The following is a 20,082-nucleotide window of genomic DNA, read 5'->3' as shown; positions in this document are numbered from 1 at the left end:
CACCATCGGCTCTAATGCAACTATCAGAGATGCAGACTTTTAAACTGTGCTCTGATAACAAGCAGGATTGCCCATCTCGTATTTAGTCTGCAAGCAACCATGTCTGTGGTTTCCAAAAAAGCATTTCAAATTTTGATTCATCTGACCACAGAGCAGTTTTCCATTTTTGTCTCAGTCCATTTTAAATGAGCTTTGGCCCGGGGAAGAGAGTGGCATTTCAGGATCGTGTTCACATATGGGTTTTTCTTTGCATCACACAGCGTTAACGTCCATAGTGGCTAGACAGAAGCCTCTCCATCAATTTTCTCCATAAAGCCCAGATCAGTGGAGGGCTGCAGTGATGGAAGTCCATCTGGAACTTTGCTCCATCTCCACTCAGGATCTCTGAAACTCAGAGTGACCACCAGGTTCTTGGTCACTGCTCTTACTAAGGCCCTCCTCATCTGATTGCTCAGATTGGCCAGGGGACTAGCTTTAGGAAGAGTCCTGGTCGTACCAAACTTCATCCATTTGAGAATTATGGAGGCCACTGCACTCTTGAGAACCTTCAGTGTGACAGAATTTTTTTGTAGCCTTCCCCAGATCTGTGCCTTTCAACAATCCTGTCTCTAAGCTCTGCAGGCAGTTCCCTTGAACTCATGGCTTGGTTTTTGCTCTGATATGCATTGTCAGCAGTGAGGCCTCATATAGAGAGGGGTGTGCCTTTCCAAATCATGTCCAATTAAATTTACAACAGGTGGACTCCAGTCAAGGTGTAGAAACATCTCAGCAATGACCAATAAATATGGGGGAACTTGAGCTGAATTCAAATGTTACAAAGTTTTTTTAAATTCTGTTTTTACTTTGTTATGGGATTCCAAGTGCAGATTAATGGAAATGAATTGAAGCAACTGTAGCATCAGGCTGCAACATAAGAAAACATTTTCATTTTCCATTAAAACTCTGCTAAATGTTACTTAGTGCTTTGCTGCTTGTGGATTAATGTTGGGTCTTTGGACATAATACAACACAGACTACAGTCTAGACCTGGCCTTTTTGTTCAGGACAACATTTTTCATGAATTGCAGCTATACAAAGACAGATTGATTGAAGTTTTAGCGTTAGTTAATGTCTTTTTAAACAGAATTGACTTGTTTAGCTTATTCTGTCATTAAAAATGAGAAAACAAGTTTATCTGCTGTAAAATGTCACTCAAACAATGCAGAAATGAAGTCAAAAAGACTCTGTTGTCTCAATAAAGGCTTTGAATTTCAGCTCCTCAACAAAGTAATGATGTAGCACCATCTGTTGGACAAACAAACAAATAAATGCAGGAAAAACAGGTTTATTACACAGTATTTACACAGATTCTTCAAAAAATAAAACCATAAAAAAATTCATTAAATTACACAGAAAATAATGCACTTTAAAGCTACACATTTTATGTACTTTTTATCCAAAAGTTAATTTTAAGAGCTGTCAAGGCTTTTTAGCTTTATTTACATTTAACTTTATGTACAATTCCACTAGATCACTTTACTGTAAAAGCTGACATTTTTAAAAAAGCGTAACATAACATGATATAAAGTTAAAGTGAAATACATAAAAAAATCAAGGATTTTATATATTTATTTTTAATTTACAGAGGGAAAAAGGTATTCAAATTTAGCTTATAGTTACAAACTTTCTGATATAAGATCCATTCTTTATTTTTTTATTTCTACAGCTACATATTTCATTCCTGTCCACTTAGCACTTTACTTGGTACACCTGTTAAACTGCTTATCAATGAAGATACCAAATCAGCCAATCACATTTCAAGAATTTGAGAATAGCAGTAGTTCAGGGAGGCCTTGGAGTCAAGCACTGCCATATGTTTGAGATCAGCTGATCTCACGCCCTCATCAGCTGACAGCTCTCCGATTCCCTAATGGCTAATTACACTCATGCTGCCATATTTAAACTGCTCTAGCCTTGCTACGCTATGCAAGCTGCTTTTGTAATCCTCCTCCACCCAGCTCCTCCTCTATTCTATATTTTACTGTATCAATGCCATTCTGTCTTCACTGATGTCTGCTCTGCTCTTGCTGCTTCTCTCCCTTCTTTAGGCTTTCCATGTAGGCACAGAAAATTAATTTACTGCTGATAAAGAGAAAAAATTTGTCATTAAATATCATGTGTGTTTCTTGATAAAGTGGTCCTGACTGAAGCAAAGCATTTAGACACATTCAAAGTTAAATTACCTTTCCCCATTATGATGCTTGGTTTGAACTTCAGCACTGAACTTTTGTTGACTGTTCATGCCTAAATGCTATGGCTGCTCCCATGTGTTTGCCAATTAGATATTTACATTAATGACCAGTTGAACAGGTGTGCCTAATAAAGTGGTCAGTGACAGTATATTGCACCTTCCTTGTATAACATGTTAAGTTTGATATCTTAATGCATTACCATATTATTCCATGTTATTATGGTATACTGTCAAACAGCTACTTACATAACCTTCATTCACTTTATATCATCACTGTATATTGCCCTTTACTGTGCAGAGTGCTCTAAATTTTCCCATATAGCTGGTCTAATCCTTTGCATACCACTTTATAGAGCACCCATTTAATTTCACTGGCTCATATTTTCTTATTTTCATCTTTATACTATTTACCTAACTGCTATTTCTGTCTTGTGTTGCTGCAGCAGCCTGAATAACCCCTCTGGGGATCAAAAGAGGATTATCTTATTATACTGCTGCAATAATAGTAAATTAATTCTATATTATGTTTCTTCAGCACAGAGTTCTACACTAGCTGCTATTTATAAACCCAACAGCCTTGAACAGATTGTACAAGTACAGATGACTATACAGAGGAGCCTAGAGAAAAGGTTGCAATCAAGAAGCCACAGTCATACCATGATTTTTGGAGTCTCCAAGGACTTCTTTTTGCCTCCATGATGACAAAAAGTCAGGGATGAAGGCATTATGTTTATAGGTTGTCTATCCATCTATCTGCACCACTCCTACTGTGAAAGCCTGGGGTCAAAGGGCACTTAAGTCTTACAAGCACAGCATTTTAGAAATACCTCAAGTAATGTCTTAAATTTTGCATAAACCAGCATTTGGATTTGAGGATGAACTGATTAGATTTTGGAGGTCATAGGTCAAGGTTATTGGGACTCATGTTCATCTCCTGCTTGCGAATGCAATATCTCAAATAAGCTTGGAGGGATTTTCTTCAAACTCTGCACACATGTTCACTCTGACTCAAAGATGAAGTAATTGAATGTATAGGCCAAAGACCAAGATCACAAGTTCATGTCTTGCTTGACAAGCAAGACATGAACTTGTGATCTTGGCATTGGGGCTGTTTGCAGCTGAGTACAAAGAGGTTGGAATGACAGCACCTCCAAGTCTGATGCCATGGTTCTCTGTTGTAAAACAGTGGATTGCTCTCTCCAGGTGAGGAGTGAGTCTCCGCCTCAGGTGAAGGAGTTCAAGTATCTTAGGGATTCATGTGCATGAGTTTTAGGAAAGCAGGGTTCATTAAGGGGTCTGATATGCCTGATGTACGGCAGCTCTTTTGTCTGGGCCTTTTTTACACCCGGGGAATATACCCGTAGTGACCTTGTAAAGCAGAAGGATTCGCCTGTTTCTGTGTTTCTTTCTGGCAAATCCATCTAGCAAAGCTCCCATCTGAACCGTTTGGGTTTTCTTTTCAAAAACGACAAAAGTCGTGTACTGACATGTCTACAGCTGCCATGGTTCGCATTATGCAGCTGTGGAGTTTTTTCGTTGGTACCGATGCACCTTGGTTTGGGGCTATGACGTCACGTGTTTTGTTGATCTGGTTGGCCCGTAAAGATGTCACAGACAGAATATTTATCCAATCACCCTCCGATTTAATTTTTTAAAGGCTCTACCCTTTCTCAAACGCTGTCTACAGAAGGTTTTCCAGATGAATGTGTGAAACAAATCCATCTGGCATGTCAGGTTATGCCATCAGCAGTTTTTGGGGGCCTTGGGACATCTGCAGCACAACCAGGGGCTTGTGGAAACCCTACTTCCGCCACGGATGGTACCCTTGGCCGTGCTTACTCGCTACATCCACCCCTTACTGTGACCTAAAGGTGTAGACGTTTTTTACAGACTATTCTCCCATGACTTTGGTAACATGCAAAGACATCCAGAGCATGACCAGGGTTGTGTTAATCCACCTCCACCTTGATGGTGCCTTCAGGTGTCTTACTCGCCAGATCTTTGCCTTAATTCAACTTCAACTTTTGGCCCGAATGTGCCTAAAAGTTCTGCACAGTACTCTACACCATGAAGGCATCCAACCAACAGGAAGTAGCTCAAATTGTCAATGCTTATCTGTGTTGCATCTAAACTTAAATGTGTGCCCCCATCTTTAGCATTCATTTTGCATCTTATTTTGGAAAATTTTTATCCTCTTGTGGCCATTATTTTGACTTCTTTCCTACATTGCATGCCAATGCTTTTTTGTCTATTTTTGATCAATTTGAAACTTTTATGACCATTTTGAGTCTCTATGTGGTTGTTTTGTGTACTGTTTCAACTGTCTATTATCTTTGCAGCCAGGTCCCAACGAGGTCAAGTTATTTGCAGTCACTTCATACACTGTAGTACATAGAGTAATTGGTTCAGTAATTAATGCAGAACTTTCATTTACTTGGTTTCGATGGGAAGGCCCTGGCCAGTCACTAGGTAGCAGGTGTTTTTAAGCAGATGCTGAAGTTTGAGAAGTGGGGTGTGCAGTTTGCAAAAGTCCATTAAAGCTTAGAGTAGTTCTGCTTTTTCGCAAGTGTGAAACCAGTTTCCTCATTTGAACACTGCTGTTAAAAACTGCTCAAAGTTTTTTTTTTCCTGAGCAGTCTCATAAAGCACTGAAGGAGAAAAAAGCACATCTAGATTTGTTTGTGTGTCTGAATGAATGAATGTGATGGTTTTGTCTCTCGTGTTTGTCTTCTTATGTTTGCACTGAAGACAATTCCAGCCAAATGGCTAAACAATAATGTGATTCAGTGCTTATAAATCCACAGGATTAATGATCCACAGACCCCTCCAGGATCCAGACTCCACTACAGTTTGGCTTTCAGTCCTTTGTTGGCGTGCTGTTTATGAGCTTCTTCTTCCGCAGAGTGACCAGGTCATAGAAAGGGTCCTTTGTGATACTCGCTCTGAAAGACAAGATCAGAGTTTTAGTCAACCAAATTAAAACTGCCCTGCATGCCCATGTAGTTAATAAGGAGATGACTGTGGCATAAAGATCTTGAAAAGCAGACACCATGTCAGCCTCAAGGCAAAAATATCTTGAACATCTCAAATCCATATTGTTTGTGCCAAACTAATAATGGTTCTGACCAATCAGTGTTGTTTGAGGTGAACAAGATGGTAGCTACGGGCAGGGTTTTGTTGTACTGTGAGCCGATAGCAACGGCTGCTGTAGGTGTAGCAGTTAGCTCGGACGTAGCTATAGTATAGCATCAGTTCTACCAGAACTGGGCCACATTTCCTTATTGAAAGAGGAGCAGAGAAAAGTTATACCGGGTTATACCGTAAGCCAGTAGCTATTAGCTTGGATGTAGCTGTAGGAAAGTAATATTAAACAGTCTATCTGGCATGTCAGATTAGTGGAAGAAAACAAAACCCAATGTTGCATTGCAAAGTAGTGCCATAATAATTTATCATATCATTAAATACCCTTTCATTTAATATGTGGTGTGGTGTATCATATTGTGTATTTTTCCATCATGCTGCCCTGACCTGATGGCGTTGATCCAGTCGTCTTGTTCTTCCTCACTGGCCGCACTCAGCTTATATGACTGATGTTTCCCCTGAACCACTCGTCCCCTGTTCTCCGTCTTACAGGCTTTGATCTTCAGCCCTTTGGGGTTATACAGCTCCAGGCAATACTGTTCAAACAGACACAAACACGGTTCATATTTTCGTCTGTTCTCATTTTATTCTGTTATCCTCTGTTAGCCTTACTATGCACAGATTCAGCTCTTTTGTTTGAATTTACTCAGCAGCAGCTCAGTGATTCATACAGCAGCAGAAGGTGTGACAGGAGTCTTCATATGCTGTAAAAGCAAAAAACCGTCTAATTCAGTGAGTCCGTACCGGTTTACCGGCATCCTGCAGCTTCCTCACGCTCAGGTTCTCCAGAGGAATGATCCCGATTGGGTCTTTGTCCTGCAGGAAGAGACAGTTTGAGCCATCTTTGGGAATATTTACATATGAAATGATATGGAGGTTTATAGCAGAAGATATACAAACACTCACAGTGGTGTATTCAAAGTAGTAGAGGCAGCTGTCGGTCAGAATGAACCACCTCCTCTTCCAGGTTTTAATTCTGCCCCCTTCAACACAAAAAAGTCAACATTTAGAGAGAAACAGCCTCTGAAAGTCTGTGGAAAACTCTGATGTTGTTTAGGTTTGACAGCTCACCAATTTTCAGCAGCCATCCTTCTCTGTCTGGGTTAAAAAACGTCAGCGTGAGGTCATTGCCGTCATCCTCTGGGATTTTGAATGGCTCGCTGCGGATGCTTGTGTACAGTTTCTGTAAAACATTTAGAACAGTCGAGAAGATTCAGTTGTGTTGCCTTCCTCTGCTTTTCATTTTCTCTCTTTGACTTCAAATCAGCACTCCATGATGAACAGTACATTGCCTGTTTTCTTCAAATGCAGCATTATGACCTAACTAAGTAGAAAAGCAGTTAAAAAGTGGTGCCTAACCCCAACAGTCTAGCCCGTGTCAGTATGTATTCCAGTACAGTGCTGTGATAAAGTATTAGCCCCTTTCTGGATTTCAAATTTTTCTTCACATTTCTCAAACTTGAATGTTTTACCATCACAAACAAATTTTAGTTTCAGACAAAGATAATCTGAGTAAATACAAAATGCAGTTTTTAAATGATGATTTCATTTATCAAAGGGATGATGCCATTTAAACCCACCTGGCCCTATGTGAGAAAGTAATCCCCCCCTTCTTAAATCATGCATTAACTGTGATCAACACATCATGCCATGTTCTCAAGAGATTCAAAAACAGATGAAAAACTAAGTCTATCATCTATCAGTCTGGAAAGGGTAACAAACCATTTCTAAGGCTTTGGGACTCCAGCAAACCACAGGGAGGGCCATTATCCACAAATAGGGAAAACCTGGAGCAGTGGTGAACCTTCTCATGAGTGGCTGGCCTACCAAAATCACCTCCAGAGGTCACAAAAGAACCCAGAACACCATCTAAAGACCTGCAGACCTCACTTGACTCAGTTAAGGTCAGTGTTCATAATTCAACAATAAGGAACAGACTGAGAAAAAATGGCATCCATGGGAGAGTTCCAAAACCAAAACCACTGTTGACGAAGAAAGAAACAAAGGCTCGTCTCACATTTGGCAAAAAAAAAAAAAATAAAAAATAATAAAAAAAAAAAAAATAAATAAATCTTGCTGACCCCCAAGACTGGGAAATTGTTCTGGGCTGATGACTTGCCATAATTGATGGAACTATGAATTCTGCTCTCTACTAGAAAATCCTGAAGGAGAATGTTCGGCAATCAGTTCATGACCTCAAGCTCAAGTGCACTTGGTTTACACAGCAGGACGATGATCCCACCAGCAAGTCCACCCATGAATGGCTTAAAAAAACAAAATTAAAGTTTTTGAGTGGACTAGTCAAAGTCTGGGATTAATCTATAACAATCGTATAAAGAAGAGCGGGCTAACATTCCTACACAGTGATGTGACAGACTCATTGCCAGTTATGGTTTGCTTATAATAGTTGCTGCCAAGGGTGGTATTTTTTACACAGGTGGGTTTGGAAGACTTTTTCCCTTATCATTAAAAACTGTGTCATGTGTTTACCATAGATTGTATAAAGACAAACCCTGTGTGACGTCAGCCATTTGATTAAAATAGGTGGACTCAAACTGCTCTTGAAGCCAAACTGCAGGGGCTTCCGTATTGACATCGTGGTCTCAACTGAACTTTGGATCAACCTAACGGCTCGCCTACTAAGCTCGACTTCCCGTCAGCTAGCTAGCTAGCATTCTGGTTGGCAGAAACTTAGCTTCTGTATGTCGAGCTATCTGTCTATCAAATGAGGTGCGCCAATCAGTCCGCAGTGAGGTTTTTTTCCTAAATATTATCTAAACCATTGTGGGACAAGAAAATTCATCCCCCCGTACAGTGAGAGCACATGAAGACATTAGCTAATGAGACACGTTTGTTTTTTTTTTTAACCAGGCTGTAAACCAGGCGGGACTTCCGGTGTTCCTGCAGCCAGCATCAAGTATATTGCAATTTTTTGCACTTCCGCACTGGCTTCATTTTTCAGGACCGGAGGTTGCCGTTTGGTGTTTACTCAGGCTCATGCATAGGTAGTACTTTATATTTAAGTTATGTAAGATATTCTGTGGCTCACAAATCTGGCAGTGTTGCTGAATGTTCTGGTAAGGTGAAATATGAGCACTTGTTTATTACGGTTTTCATTCTTACAACTCAATACAGACAAGTGAAGGCAACAGTTGCTCTGTGCTTCTTTATCTTAAAAGATGCAACACAATCAGAAACTCTACATTAAAGAGTTTATTTTTAAAAGTTAAACCTACTGAGTGAGTTTTCACAGACTTGAGTATCAATGTTATAAGCCTTGTCCTGGTTTTGATCATATTCTCACTTTAACGATAAACACTATCATCCCTGTTTCTGATTACTGCATCTTATTTGCGTGGATGCCTGTGATTTAAACTTTCTATAACACAAACTGCACCAATTTTGAATCTGTGAACAATGTTGTGGCCTCTTTGTCTTTATTTAAAGTGTATGGTGATATAATGACAGACTGTGTTATGATGAGAGTGTTATAATCAGACCGTGAGCAGCTCTGTGGGCAGGTCCTCCCCGCTGTTGATGGCTCTGTTCATGGAGACGAATCTCTGCAGACTTGGCTTCTCCTTGACGTTGGGGTTGTGGAGACTCGTGTTGAGCATGATGATGGAGAAGGACAGGATGTAGCATGTGTCTGTTAGACACACAGAACACAAAAACACTCATGGTGATTGCTTCTGCAGCTGAATAAATTGCTACCATTAAAAATAACAGCTCTGTGAGCGCTGCAGCAGACGAACACTCAAACTGAACAGTCTGTTTACTCTGATCACTAGAGGACGGGGGGATTACATGTTTCCATGGCGTCTTTACATAAGAAATACTTGATGAATCGTTAAAATGTGTGACAGGCTAAACCAGGCCACACAGTGGCTCTGTATGGTACCTGTGGATATGAAGACTCCCGGGTTACAGTCACAGTAACGAGCTGCAAACGCCTCCATCATCCTGTCAATCTTCTGAGCTTCACCCGGCAGACGGAAGCTCCACAGAAACTGCCTAAAACACACATAATGTGCATGCATGCTGTTAAATAGACAATCTGTACAGAATCTAGACTAAAGACAAAAACTGCTACAACATTTCATGCTGATTTTCTCTTCAGAGGCACAAACCTGAGCGCCTGAACCAGGTTCAGGTCTGAGAACTCGTGCAGACCAACAAATGCTTTCAGGATCTCGATGTGCATCTCTTCTCTGTGTGACAGTAAACAAAAACAGCTTTAAAAGGGAGGTATTTTGTAAAACTAGACTGCCAGGCTTCCATGATACCTAAAATCTGAAACTGAAGTGTCAGTTTTGCAGTACTTGCAGGGTATGTTAGTTATCTGTATGAGTATTTCAAACAGTCACTCTGAAGTGTCACCTAAAGCCAGCTTATTAGCTTGTGATGAATACAAGAGCATAAAACTTGTTGAGGCACTGCAAATGCTTACTATTAAAGCATTATTTCCATTTCTGTTAAATTAAAGCATCTGAATCCTCAGGTGAGTGTGGTCTGTACCTTTCTCCCAGGAAGTTTCCAATACCGGTTTTGTTCAGTCCTTCCTCTTTGTACAGAAATTCAGCCACTGTTTCTGCTCGCCACTCCAGCAGACCGTTTTCAACCAGGTACTGGATCCCCTGTAGCAAAGGAAAGAGGGGTTGCTGGGGTTAAAGGTCTGAGGTTTTATGACTTATATTTGAAAGTAGAAGCATGTCTGAGTTTATGAACAGTACCTTTTTATCTTTTTTTTGAACAAAGTTATTCAGGGGGTGTCTGTTCAGCTCAAATGACCTTTTGTTGCCTCTCACCAATCAGTCAGAGTAATAAGGAATCAGCAGGTTGCAACCTGATTATACTAAGCTTTGTGGAATGACCATGGCATCTTAACGTGGCATTTCTGTTGGTAATTTAAAGGGCATGCCTTCACTTCTATTTCTTATCTCTTTTCTCTAAAATTTGTAGTAAGCAAGTACTTTTAGTATCGTATGCCCACAAAAACAACACAACCCGTCAGGGTCTTGTTATCAAAACCATCAACCAGCAAGGGACGATGCTTCAGCTAATAAGGAGGCTAGCACTGGCAGCCAATCACGGCTCAGGTCAAAGGGAGCGTTCCTATTGGTTGCTGTAGTAGGTGTGCTTCCACCTCTCAGCTCAGTGAGAACTTGATACAATGGCAGAGTTACCAGCGGCGTTTAGTCCTAGAATTTGTATACTATGTTCATACTGAAATGAAGTGTTTTCTTGCCTGTAATCCACCCATTTATTCAATGGAAAAGTGGAACAAAATCACTCCAGGAGAGCTTTGTCACCATCAGTATTCAATTCAGGGGACGCGCACATCCGCAAGGAGGTATGTGAGGAGGGGCGGAGCTATGGAGCCCAAACACGAAGAAGAACAGGAAAGGAGGGGTAGTAGAGTTGATTCTACATGGCTCTCATCGAATGTTACATACTCGAGCTTTAAATCAACAAAAGATAAAAGGCCAAAGAATAATCTAAAAAACAGAACATTTGTTAGGGAAACATTTGACTTAGTCTAAGATAATCTACACACCAAAAAACTGAACACATTTAAACTGCTCAAAAATGGTTAAAACTGATTACGTAAAGTTTTTAAGTGGGGGAAATAGATGTTTTGAGTAATTATTACTTGCACACTTATGTTGGGTTGAGTTGACTTGTGTAAGTTAAACTGCACCGTGGAAACGTTCTTATTCTTCAGAGTGCTGTTTATATCTAACTCAAAACAACATGTTTTGTCCAAAAGTCCAGATTTTTGAGTTACGGAAGTCGTAAATCCTCAAGAAAAAACTTGGTATTGTTATGAAACTAAAATTGTAATAGAAAAAAAAATCAGTTTCTATGAGTTTTAGTCGCTCAGTTTTGGGGAAAAAAGTTTTTTGAGTTTTTAAAGTTGCAAAAATAAAAAAGGGTTGAAATTTTTCAGATTGTAAAATTGCAACATGAGAGAAATAATATTCAGAATTTTTTATTTTAAAAAGTCATGAATTTTTTAGAATCCAAACACAATTTTCATATTTAAACTAAGTGTATTCATAGAATTGATTTAATTTCAATTTTAAAAAGTTGTGCATTTACGAGAAAGTTTTAAGATTCAAAAACAGAAACTAGAAAACTGGAAAATTTTTGGTTTAAAAACCCCCAGAAATTTAAGAGAACCTTTACTCAATTTTTTTGAGACTATAAAGTAAAAAAAAAGGCCTATATGGAAAAAAAAAAATCAACCCAGATTGAGCTGTTTGCCTTGCACGAGTACGGTGATTAAGAGCCTTATCAAATTATACATTTTACTGGGACTGAGGGGGAAAAGAAAACCCAAAAACCCTTATACTTGTGATTTTAGCCCCAAATCATCACATTATCATTAGCCTTCAAACTTTAAGGAGACATTGCCATAAACAGAAGAAAAAAACACTGAAAGCATCTGGAAATCTTCTCTGATCCAAACAGTGTTTCAAGTTTAGTTTCTCGTGAATTAGTAACTTTAAAAATTTGAAATATTTGAGTTTCCTGAGAGACAATTTGCAACTTTAAAATCTTTTAAAACTCTGTCAATGTCAAAAAGAACCAAAAATAATCTTTAAAAAAAGTGTTAATCACAAAATTTGGGGTAATTTGAACCTAATTTACACCTGTACGGTGTAGGGTGTAAGGGGGTTGATCTGAATTTTATCTTGCGTCAAACTAAAACTTCTTTGGAAATCTGCTATCTCTCCTGGTTTATAGAGTCATTCTTACGTGTTTCAGGTTTTCTTCCTCTCAGAGATGTCATGAATCACCCAGGCAGCAGATTTGGGAGGTTGATAAATATTTCATGCTGCTGTCTGTGAATCTCAAAGGTGCTTGGGGAAATTTCTTCAACCCTGTCCTCTGCATCCTTCTGCAGAGCACTTCTTCAAATCAATCTCGCTTTACGCAGCCCTTAACCTATACAAGTCTCAAAGTTCTCCTCCTGTGTTTGTCCTCAGCTCTGAGCTCAGAGCGAGCCTGGGGGGACTCAGATCTGAAACGAGGGCACAGAGAGGAAGACGAAAAGACGAAGGTGGCTGTGGCGAAGAGACGCCTCTGCCCCACTTTAGGGAACAGGATGTGGCTTTTTTCTCGCTATTCACTCATCTGCAACTGCACAGCCAGCACTTGTGCACATCAGACACAGCATTGCACACACACACGAACATTGCTCTGCTGCAAATCCGCTCTGTAAGGAGTTCTCTGTCTCCTTATCTTTAGATCTTTCAGAGGAACTGCAGTGAGAGGAAAAATTCCCCTCCTGAAGCCTGGAGAAACAACACAAGACTTTTTAACACCTACATTTGTAACACCAACATTTTACTATGGAGTCAGAGATTTCTCCATGAAAGCAGAGTATGCTCTATTCATAATAATAAGAGACATCCATAACATCTTAAATCTCAAAATAAGGGCATGCAGTTAGATCTTAATCTATGGAATTCATTCTATTTTATTTCTACATAAAAACTACTGCAGAAACTCACCTTTTTGGGGTCCATATTGAATTTCTTTTTCCCCCGTAAAAACCTTCTGTTCCTCACAACATTTTTACTGCAATGAAACACACAAAAAAGACCAGAAAAAGCTTGTTAATTCACGAATGTCGTTTTTTGTGTTTTAAATAAGGCAAGCAGTATTTTAATCAGATTTTCTTTTTATTTGTTATTTTTCTTGTGTGTTTTTTTTTCTGCAACAGACAGTAGAATGAAATGCATTAAGATAAAGCTGAGTTATGTATTCATCTGACTAAAACTGGACTTTTAAAACTTGTAAAGACGTCACTTTGTCTAAAATCCTACAAAACTGAATCCCCTCAAAATTCATACAAACACAAGAAAATATAGTTGGAGATCGATTTACTCTGGCATGCAAACATTGAAATCCGACCAGACTAGCTTTTAGAGTCCTGCTTAGCTCCTTGAAAGTCAAACAGCTTAAATGCTAATCGTAGCAGGAGTCACGTTGTCTTCTGTCTTTGGCTATTACCGAACTTTACATGAGGTATGTTGTTCATCTCATTTGATCAAAAGTCAAGTGTGGAGTTTGTATGAAATGTTCAGACCTGTAAAATTTTTTCCATTTTTTCACGGTTTGACATACACCTGGTTAGCTGCTTGCTAGCTTGTTTGTCAGGCCAACAAGAAAAGGTCCAACTAGCTAAAAAGGGCCACATCCCCACCTAGAGTAGCAGAGTCAGGCATGCTAAAGTCAATAAATCTGCTTTTGTAGAAAGACTTGGACAGTTATCCAGTTAAAGTGAGAAAACAAGCTAACTGTCAACTTAACTGTGCATTTAAAAGTACTAGCTGCTGTTTTTATAGCTTTCACAGTTTCAAACACTTGATTTGCCTTATGTAAAATTTGTACTCTTTCAGGTTTCTATTTTATCTTTGCAAAGAACTTTTTTCAATGTGTCTTGTTTTAAGAAATACTAACATTTACACAGAAATAAACTTCTCTTAACTATTCTGCTTCAGTAAAGACTCTTTACGAGCACTACCTCCTCATAAGTAGCAGGTCTACCTGGTGTTTGGGGTTTTCACTTGTGGCGAGCGGTTCTCAGAAACTCTGTCGTGTCACACCAGTAACACCCAGTAGTTGTCAAAAAATAAAGGGGAACAAAACCAAACCTATTATTATCACCCTCTGAGAGCTGCAGTAAATCAAAAGGAGTGACACGGGCATGAAGTAGATTAATGTGTGTAGGGCTATTAACTCCATAAGGTCTTAGAGCTTAAAAGCCCTGATTTCTCCGCTTTGGGCAGAAGTATGTTGTAAAACTAGGCATACATCAGCTATTTGAAGAAAAAAAAAATACACAGTTTGATAAGAAAAAACTAACACATTATGCTGTTAATGGTGAGCCAGTGTGAATAGGTAGGTGTGGCCTACCTCACATCACATTCACACACTGATGGCAGAGCTATGAAGAATTATATGAAGAATCACACAAAAACATACACATTTACACACTGAATTGGGATCAAGTTTTTGTCCAAGGACACACTGGCATGTGACTGAAGGAGCTGGGGATCTAGTCTAAATAGCCAAAAGTATTGTTGTAGTACACTAGTGTAAAAGAATTACCCTTATAGTAAAGCAGTTAGCAAATACATAAACAGTTGGCAAACTTAGCCAAAAGAAACTGCTCAGAATGTGCTAAAATAGCATGAATAATTCAGAATAGCAATTATGTTAATAGATGAACAATATAGACAGCATTAGCTGAAACGAGATGGTAAATGGTTAAATCATTTAGCCAAAATAAAAGATAAGCCAAAGTAATTGATAAACTTAGCCAGCTATAGCACATAGGCCTAGTTGGAAATTACTGCACTGTTAAAAAAGTACAGCAGCTGTGCTAATGTATTAAATTTTCACTTCCTTAGATAGCCACAAGAATAGCTTAACAGTTTTAAAATGTACTTTATAGACAAAACTTGAGATTTTGATTAAATAAGCAAAAGCATGATTTAAACAAATTGATAAATGCTGGAAAGTGGAAGTTAAATTAGGTGTTAATAGTTTAAACATGTCATTAACTGTTTAAGCATGTATGTAAAAACTTTTTGGCTAAAGTTAAATGATATTTAAAAATGTTCGCTGTACATAAAAGTTAAAGATAGCCTACTAGATAAGTCTGGTCAGACAATGTAGTCTGTCTCATATTGACTAGTTACTTAAATTCTTAATAAATAGATGAGAAAACTCATTAGCATAGAAAAAAGAAAAAGTGATAAGCTAAAATGGATACATGATAGTGTAGGCTATTCTCTAAGTTTATGCACAGTATTTGAACAACTGACTAAAAGATTAACAAAACTGCTGACACATTTAGCTACAGGTAGCAATAGCTAGTAAGCTAAAGCTAAACGGTTGTTGAAAAAGATTGCTAAAAGTTTGCTAAAAAAAAAAGTGTAGTGGTTTTGCAAATGCATACAAATATTAAAGTTATGGATTAAAAGATGAAAACACTTACTAGTGTAATAACAATTAGCTATTATAAAAAGTTACAAAAGGTGAAAAAATATGCTAGGCTAAAACGGATGCATGACAATATAGGTTTGAAGTTGGTGTGAACTTGTTGAAACAACCAAAAGAAAAAGCTAATAAACTAAAGTTTAATGGTTCAGTGATAGTTTCTCAAAGCTAACAGATTAGAAACTTAGCATGTGGGTAAAAACTTGGCCAGTGATACACTGTCAGTGAACATGAAAAGATAGATAGCTAAAGTTAGCTTAAAGTAAGGGAGGGCTAGTGAAAGTTAGCTTAAAGTAAATTTTAACCTTTTGAAGTTTTGTCACTAAAATACTAGTTAGCCTAGTAAGGGATTTAATTGTAAATGTTTGCCATTAAAGTGTTAATACAGTAGGCTAATGTATAGCTAGAATGCTAAAAGTAACAGCTAAAGATAGTCTACTTAAAAGGTTGGCTTAAACAGAGAAGTTTCGCCAGTTTAAACATTTTCACTTTCAAATGATGAATTAACAGCTGAAAAAGCCTCTTTAGAGTTTTAACTTAGCTGTAAATAAAAGGTAAACAAAAGGTAAAATATGGAAAGCTTAAACAGATGCATGACAATTTAAGCGACACTGCTAGTTATGCTAGCTAGCCTAGATTAGAGGATTGTTTGAATTAGCTTAAATTGATGGATACAGATAAGAGACATTGTAATCGAAAAGTAATTGATAAATAGTGAGCTTAGAGTAAAGATTTAATTTTCTAAGAAGCTAATTAGCTGAAACGTTTAAGTGTTAATCTAGCTGAAATACTAATGTAAAAGCAATATAAATCTAGACTACAGGATGACACTTGGCTCAAATGAAGGGTGATCTGTTGGAGTAGGATATAAAGAGTCAGCTTTTGGATAAATAGTCGCAGTAAATGGCTGTTTGACAGCGTACTTAACCTCTGTCTGTGCTCTGAAAGGTTCTGGATGAGTGTGTTTTTATAAGGAAAAGGTTTAAAAGAGCAGGTTAAAGCCAGGAGTTGCAGGTTATAAGATTCTTTTTCTGCAGAGGAAACATGTAATATTGACTTCTGAGTCAAGCAAATAATCACTGAACCTTCTGGTGCTTTGTCAAACCGAGCAAACTGAGCGCTGAGTTTACAGGCAGAGTCAAAGTGAATCAAAGCATCTGTTTGATATAGTGAGGCTCCTCGCTGACTCATAGGTGAGCTGCTCATACTCACTTCTGCTCCTTCAGGTGCGGACGGAGGATCTCCGGCATGGCATGATTCATCTGACAGAGTCAAGAGAGAGATTTTAATGATTTCAGCTCAGGACCAAGGCGTGATATTACATCAGATATATAGACAGTCTCAATGCTGCATGACTCAGAGCCAATTTATCCCCAGCAGTTATAAAATAACCTTTAAATCCTGCTTCTCTCTCTCAAAGGGTGTGAATGTGAGTCTTTGTGTGCAAAATCTCTGCAAAGGGAGGGAGCACTGAGAGAAAAAATGACAGATTTTAATGTAAGACCTTGTGAGGAGATAAACAGCACTGTACCTGAAAGTCATCCAGCAGCCCAAACCTAGAAATGTTCACATCGCTCCCTCCTGGAGGGGGTTTAGGCGGAGCTGTGGGTGTAGGCAGGTATTTGATGAGAGTCGGCAGACATGTGGACAGTTTTAACAACCTTCCTGACACCTACGCTCGCTCCCACAGACCAGCAGGCATCACATTTATCCTCCATAGTTAGAGGAGGAACACCAGGGCTAAATATAGCAGCTCCTCTTCCTCTTTTTAATGAACCCGGACGAGTTTGAGTGCAGGGTTGCCATTACAGGAGAGATTATAATGACTTGTGGATGCTCAGGAAAATAACTTGCACCATAAAAAGGAAACTTGAAGTGTGAGCTGTATAAAATGTTCCAAGTATCTGCAAGTCAAAGAGTAAAAGTCTGTTTTTTTCTGCATAAAAACATAACATATAAAACTGTGATGAAGACTATATGACTAAAAAGTGTACAAAAACATTCTTTATTCATAACAGTAGCAAAAATAGTTTGGCTGCAGTGTAGCTATTATTGAAAAGCCTAAGGAACTTAATGATCCTTAAGAAAATGAATTGCAATAGAAAAGATGAAGTTTTAGAGTCAAATTGTAAGTATTGAAATCAGTCAGAAGTGAATAAATGTGATTTTCTAAATGAATAAAAAAAATGTAAATGAGCCTGCATGGCTAACTTATCCTTTTAATATCATTTTAAGAAAATGATTCTTCAAATGACATTCAGCAGATTTTTCAAAGTTTTGGTGGAACCTAAAAGTAAGAATCAAACCTGATTTAAATGCTAGGGGCACAGATGGCCTTGCGGTAAGGTCACTTCTCATGTACATGGGTGGCCTGGGTCCAAGTCCATCTGAGAATGGACCTGACCAATAAGCATCATTTACGAAGAACGAGGCAGTAGCTATGGGTTGGGTTTAGTTGGGCTGTAAAGCTGATAGCAATGGCTGCTGCCTGTGTAGCATTTAGCTCAAATATAGTTGCGGGTTAACCTTGCAAAGCAGATGGATACACCTGTTTCCTTGTTTCTCACTGGGGAATCCATCCTGCAAAGCTCTAGTCTGAACAGTTTAGGCCCGGTTAGAAAGTGACAGGACCAATTAGCGTCAAGGGGCAGTGCTTTCGGGCAAGCAGCAACAAGAGGACGGTGCAATAATGGCGGAAGACACTAGTGTGGATGCTGCTAAAGCACCAGTTTTGCTCTGATTGGCCCGTAAAGATGTGACAAACAGAACGTTCATCCAATCACCGAGTTTTTTTTTCAAAGGCTCCGTCCCAAACGCTGTAAATCGAAGGTTATCCAGATGGATGAGTGAAACAAATCCATCTGGCATGTCAGGTTAGTTATGGGTGGGATTTAGTTGGACTGGAGGCCAAGAACAATGGCTGCCTCCTGTGTAGTGATTAGCTCAAATGTAGCTATGAGTGGTGTTTAGTTGGACTGTAAGCTGAGAGCAATGGTTGTCGCCTGTTTAGCGATTAGCTTGAATGGAATAGCATTTTTACCAGAACTGGGACATATTTCCTAAACAGGAGCACAGAGCCACATTCAAAACTTCTCTTGGCAAAGAGTTCTCACTTTCACAGACCTGTGTTTTTCTTGAACATCCACAGCACGACCAGGGGGCTAATGGCAACACTACTTTCCACCTTGACGGTACCCTAGGCCATGCTTACCACACCCACCTCATACTTCACCCTAAAGGTGTAGACTTTGCTATTTTTTGCAACAGATAATTTTCCCATATATTTTTTGCTATCGACAATGTGAATAACGCTGTTTCCTATGCATGCGGCTTACCAGTTTGTTTGACACCTACCCCATGACGGGAATAACAAGCATGAAAAAATACAACCATAGAAACGATAAGTCATGTGTCTAATGGTCTGGTTTACTTTTGTAGCTCCTGAAAAGGCCTCAAACATGAATTTCAGTCTGTTTTACAAACACTTCAAGACTCCTCACAGGAGCTTTAAAGTGAAATATACTGTATGAAAAGCTCAATTGATTTCTACAGGCTAAACCAGTCAAATTATTTAACCAAAGCAATAAAAATCCCCTTGTTTGTAATGAAATAGTAATGGCAGTTATATTTTTCTACCATCTGCTGCTTTTATTTCAACATCTGGAATGCTATTGATCATCAGTTTGTAAAAAAAAAACATTTCAGTCATGTACTGTATAGTAATGTATGTGAAATTATCATACTGTGATGTACTGCATCTTATCATACTGTATGCTTCGAAGAATAATAACAAGAAAAACAAAGTATGGTTTCAGGTTTCAGTAAGGCCCACAGGAAATAACAGTAGCTTTTTTTAAATTGGTATTTAAACAATAAGTGAAACTTAATCAACATCATTGAAATGTTTCAAACAAATAAAAACTCCTTATAAAGGCATACTTTAACAGACTTTTCTCGACTAAACCACACAAATGACTGAAGTAGAAAAACTCAAAAGATCTGTTTGATATAAAAATATAAAATAGCCACAATAATAAGATATTACCTCTCCCCCAGAGAAAGCTGTCTTTCCTGCGTATGTTCATGTCTGTGATGTGCAGAGCGTCTGCGGCTCAACAGGAAACAACCGAGAGTCTGCAGAGAGGAGAAGAGACGCTGCTTAGCTGACAGTAAGAGATACTTAACGCACTCTGCTCTCACTCAGCTGCCTCTGACTTCATCTGCAGTATGGTGACCTTTTGACCAAATGTCCATGTTCACTCTGTGTGAGCAAACATTTCTGCCAGAAAAGATGGCTTATTTATCCCCTGCAACCATGAAATACACTGTCAGAGTACAGCAAATGTGACATTTGTTCTGGAATGACAATGTCTTACAGAGAGCAAGAAATAATACAACATGACAGTACAAATGAGAAAAATGTCTGTAAATATACAACAATAAATAGAGGTCTACCATAAGTCACATTTTATTTCCTGCAGGTCATGCAAAAGAGAGTATATCTTTTATAAACTACATCAGATTGTGTCCAGTAACCTGTGGGAAATGTGATGTTAAAGCCAGCAAACTGAGGCCAGAACCTTTCACAAGGACCCAGCTATTATATCATAACAGCGGACATGAAACTCAAGCAGAACAAAGGCAGCTTCATTTCTTAATATGAGGCCCCACCTGCTGGAAGCATTTAGCATCAT

The 20,082-nt window shown here is 38.7% G+C and overlaps 1 protein-coding gene across 1 annotated transcript; it reads right to left on the bottom strand.

Moving 5' to 3' along the window:
- Window positions 1–655: 655 nt before the first annotated feature.
- On the bottom strand, window positions 656–19,562 carry LOC121503717 (cytohesin-2-like). Its single transcript, XM_041778255.1, has 13 exons — window positions 19,434–19,562; window positions 16,920–16,990; window positions 16,601–16,650; window positions 12,892–12,958; window positions 9,890–10,008; window positions 9,502–9,582; window positions 9,273–9,385; window positions 8,872–9,020; window positions 6,443–6,554; window positions 6,278–6,354; window positions 6,116–6,187; window positions 5,759–5,907; window positions 656–5,172 (listed from the first exon to the last, which is right to left on the bottom strand). Exons 1-13 carry the CDS (start codon window positions 19,471–19,473, stop codon window positions 5,088–5,090), a joined length of 1,185 nt encoding a protein of 394 aa, XP_041634189.1. The 5' UTR covers window positions 19,474–19,562; the 3' UTR covers window positions 656–5,087.
- Between the last annotated feature and the right edge of the window lie 520 nt (window positions 19,563–20,082).

This window comes from Cheilinus undulatus, linkage group 21 (genome assembly GCF_018320785.1).
Source record: "Cheilinus undulatus linkage group 21, ASM1832078v1, whole genome shotgun sequence".
NCBI lineage: Eukaryota > Metazoa > Chordata > Actinopteri > Labriformes > Labridae > Cheilinus > Cheilinus undulatus.
Note: the sequence above shows the minus strand (reverse complement) of the source record. Positions and strands in the feature narration are given on the sequence as shown.

Coding starts and splice junctions, on each gene's coding strand:
- LOC121503717 (XM_041778255.1), bottom strand. CDS start 19,473: ATGAACATACGCAGGAAAGACAGCTTTCTCTGGGGGAGAG. Junction 5,908..6,115: donor TGCAGGATGCCGGTAAACCG/GTACGGACTCAC, acceptor CTGTTTGAACAG/TATTGCCTGGAGCTGTATAA. Junction 5,173..5,758: donor GACTGGATCAACGCCATCAG/GTCAGGGCAGCA, acceptor CTTGTCTTTCAG/AGCGAGTATCACAAAGGACC.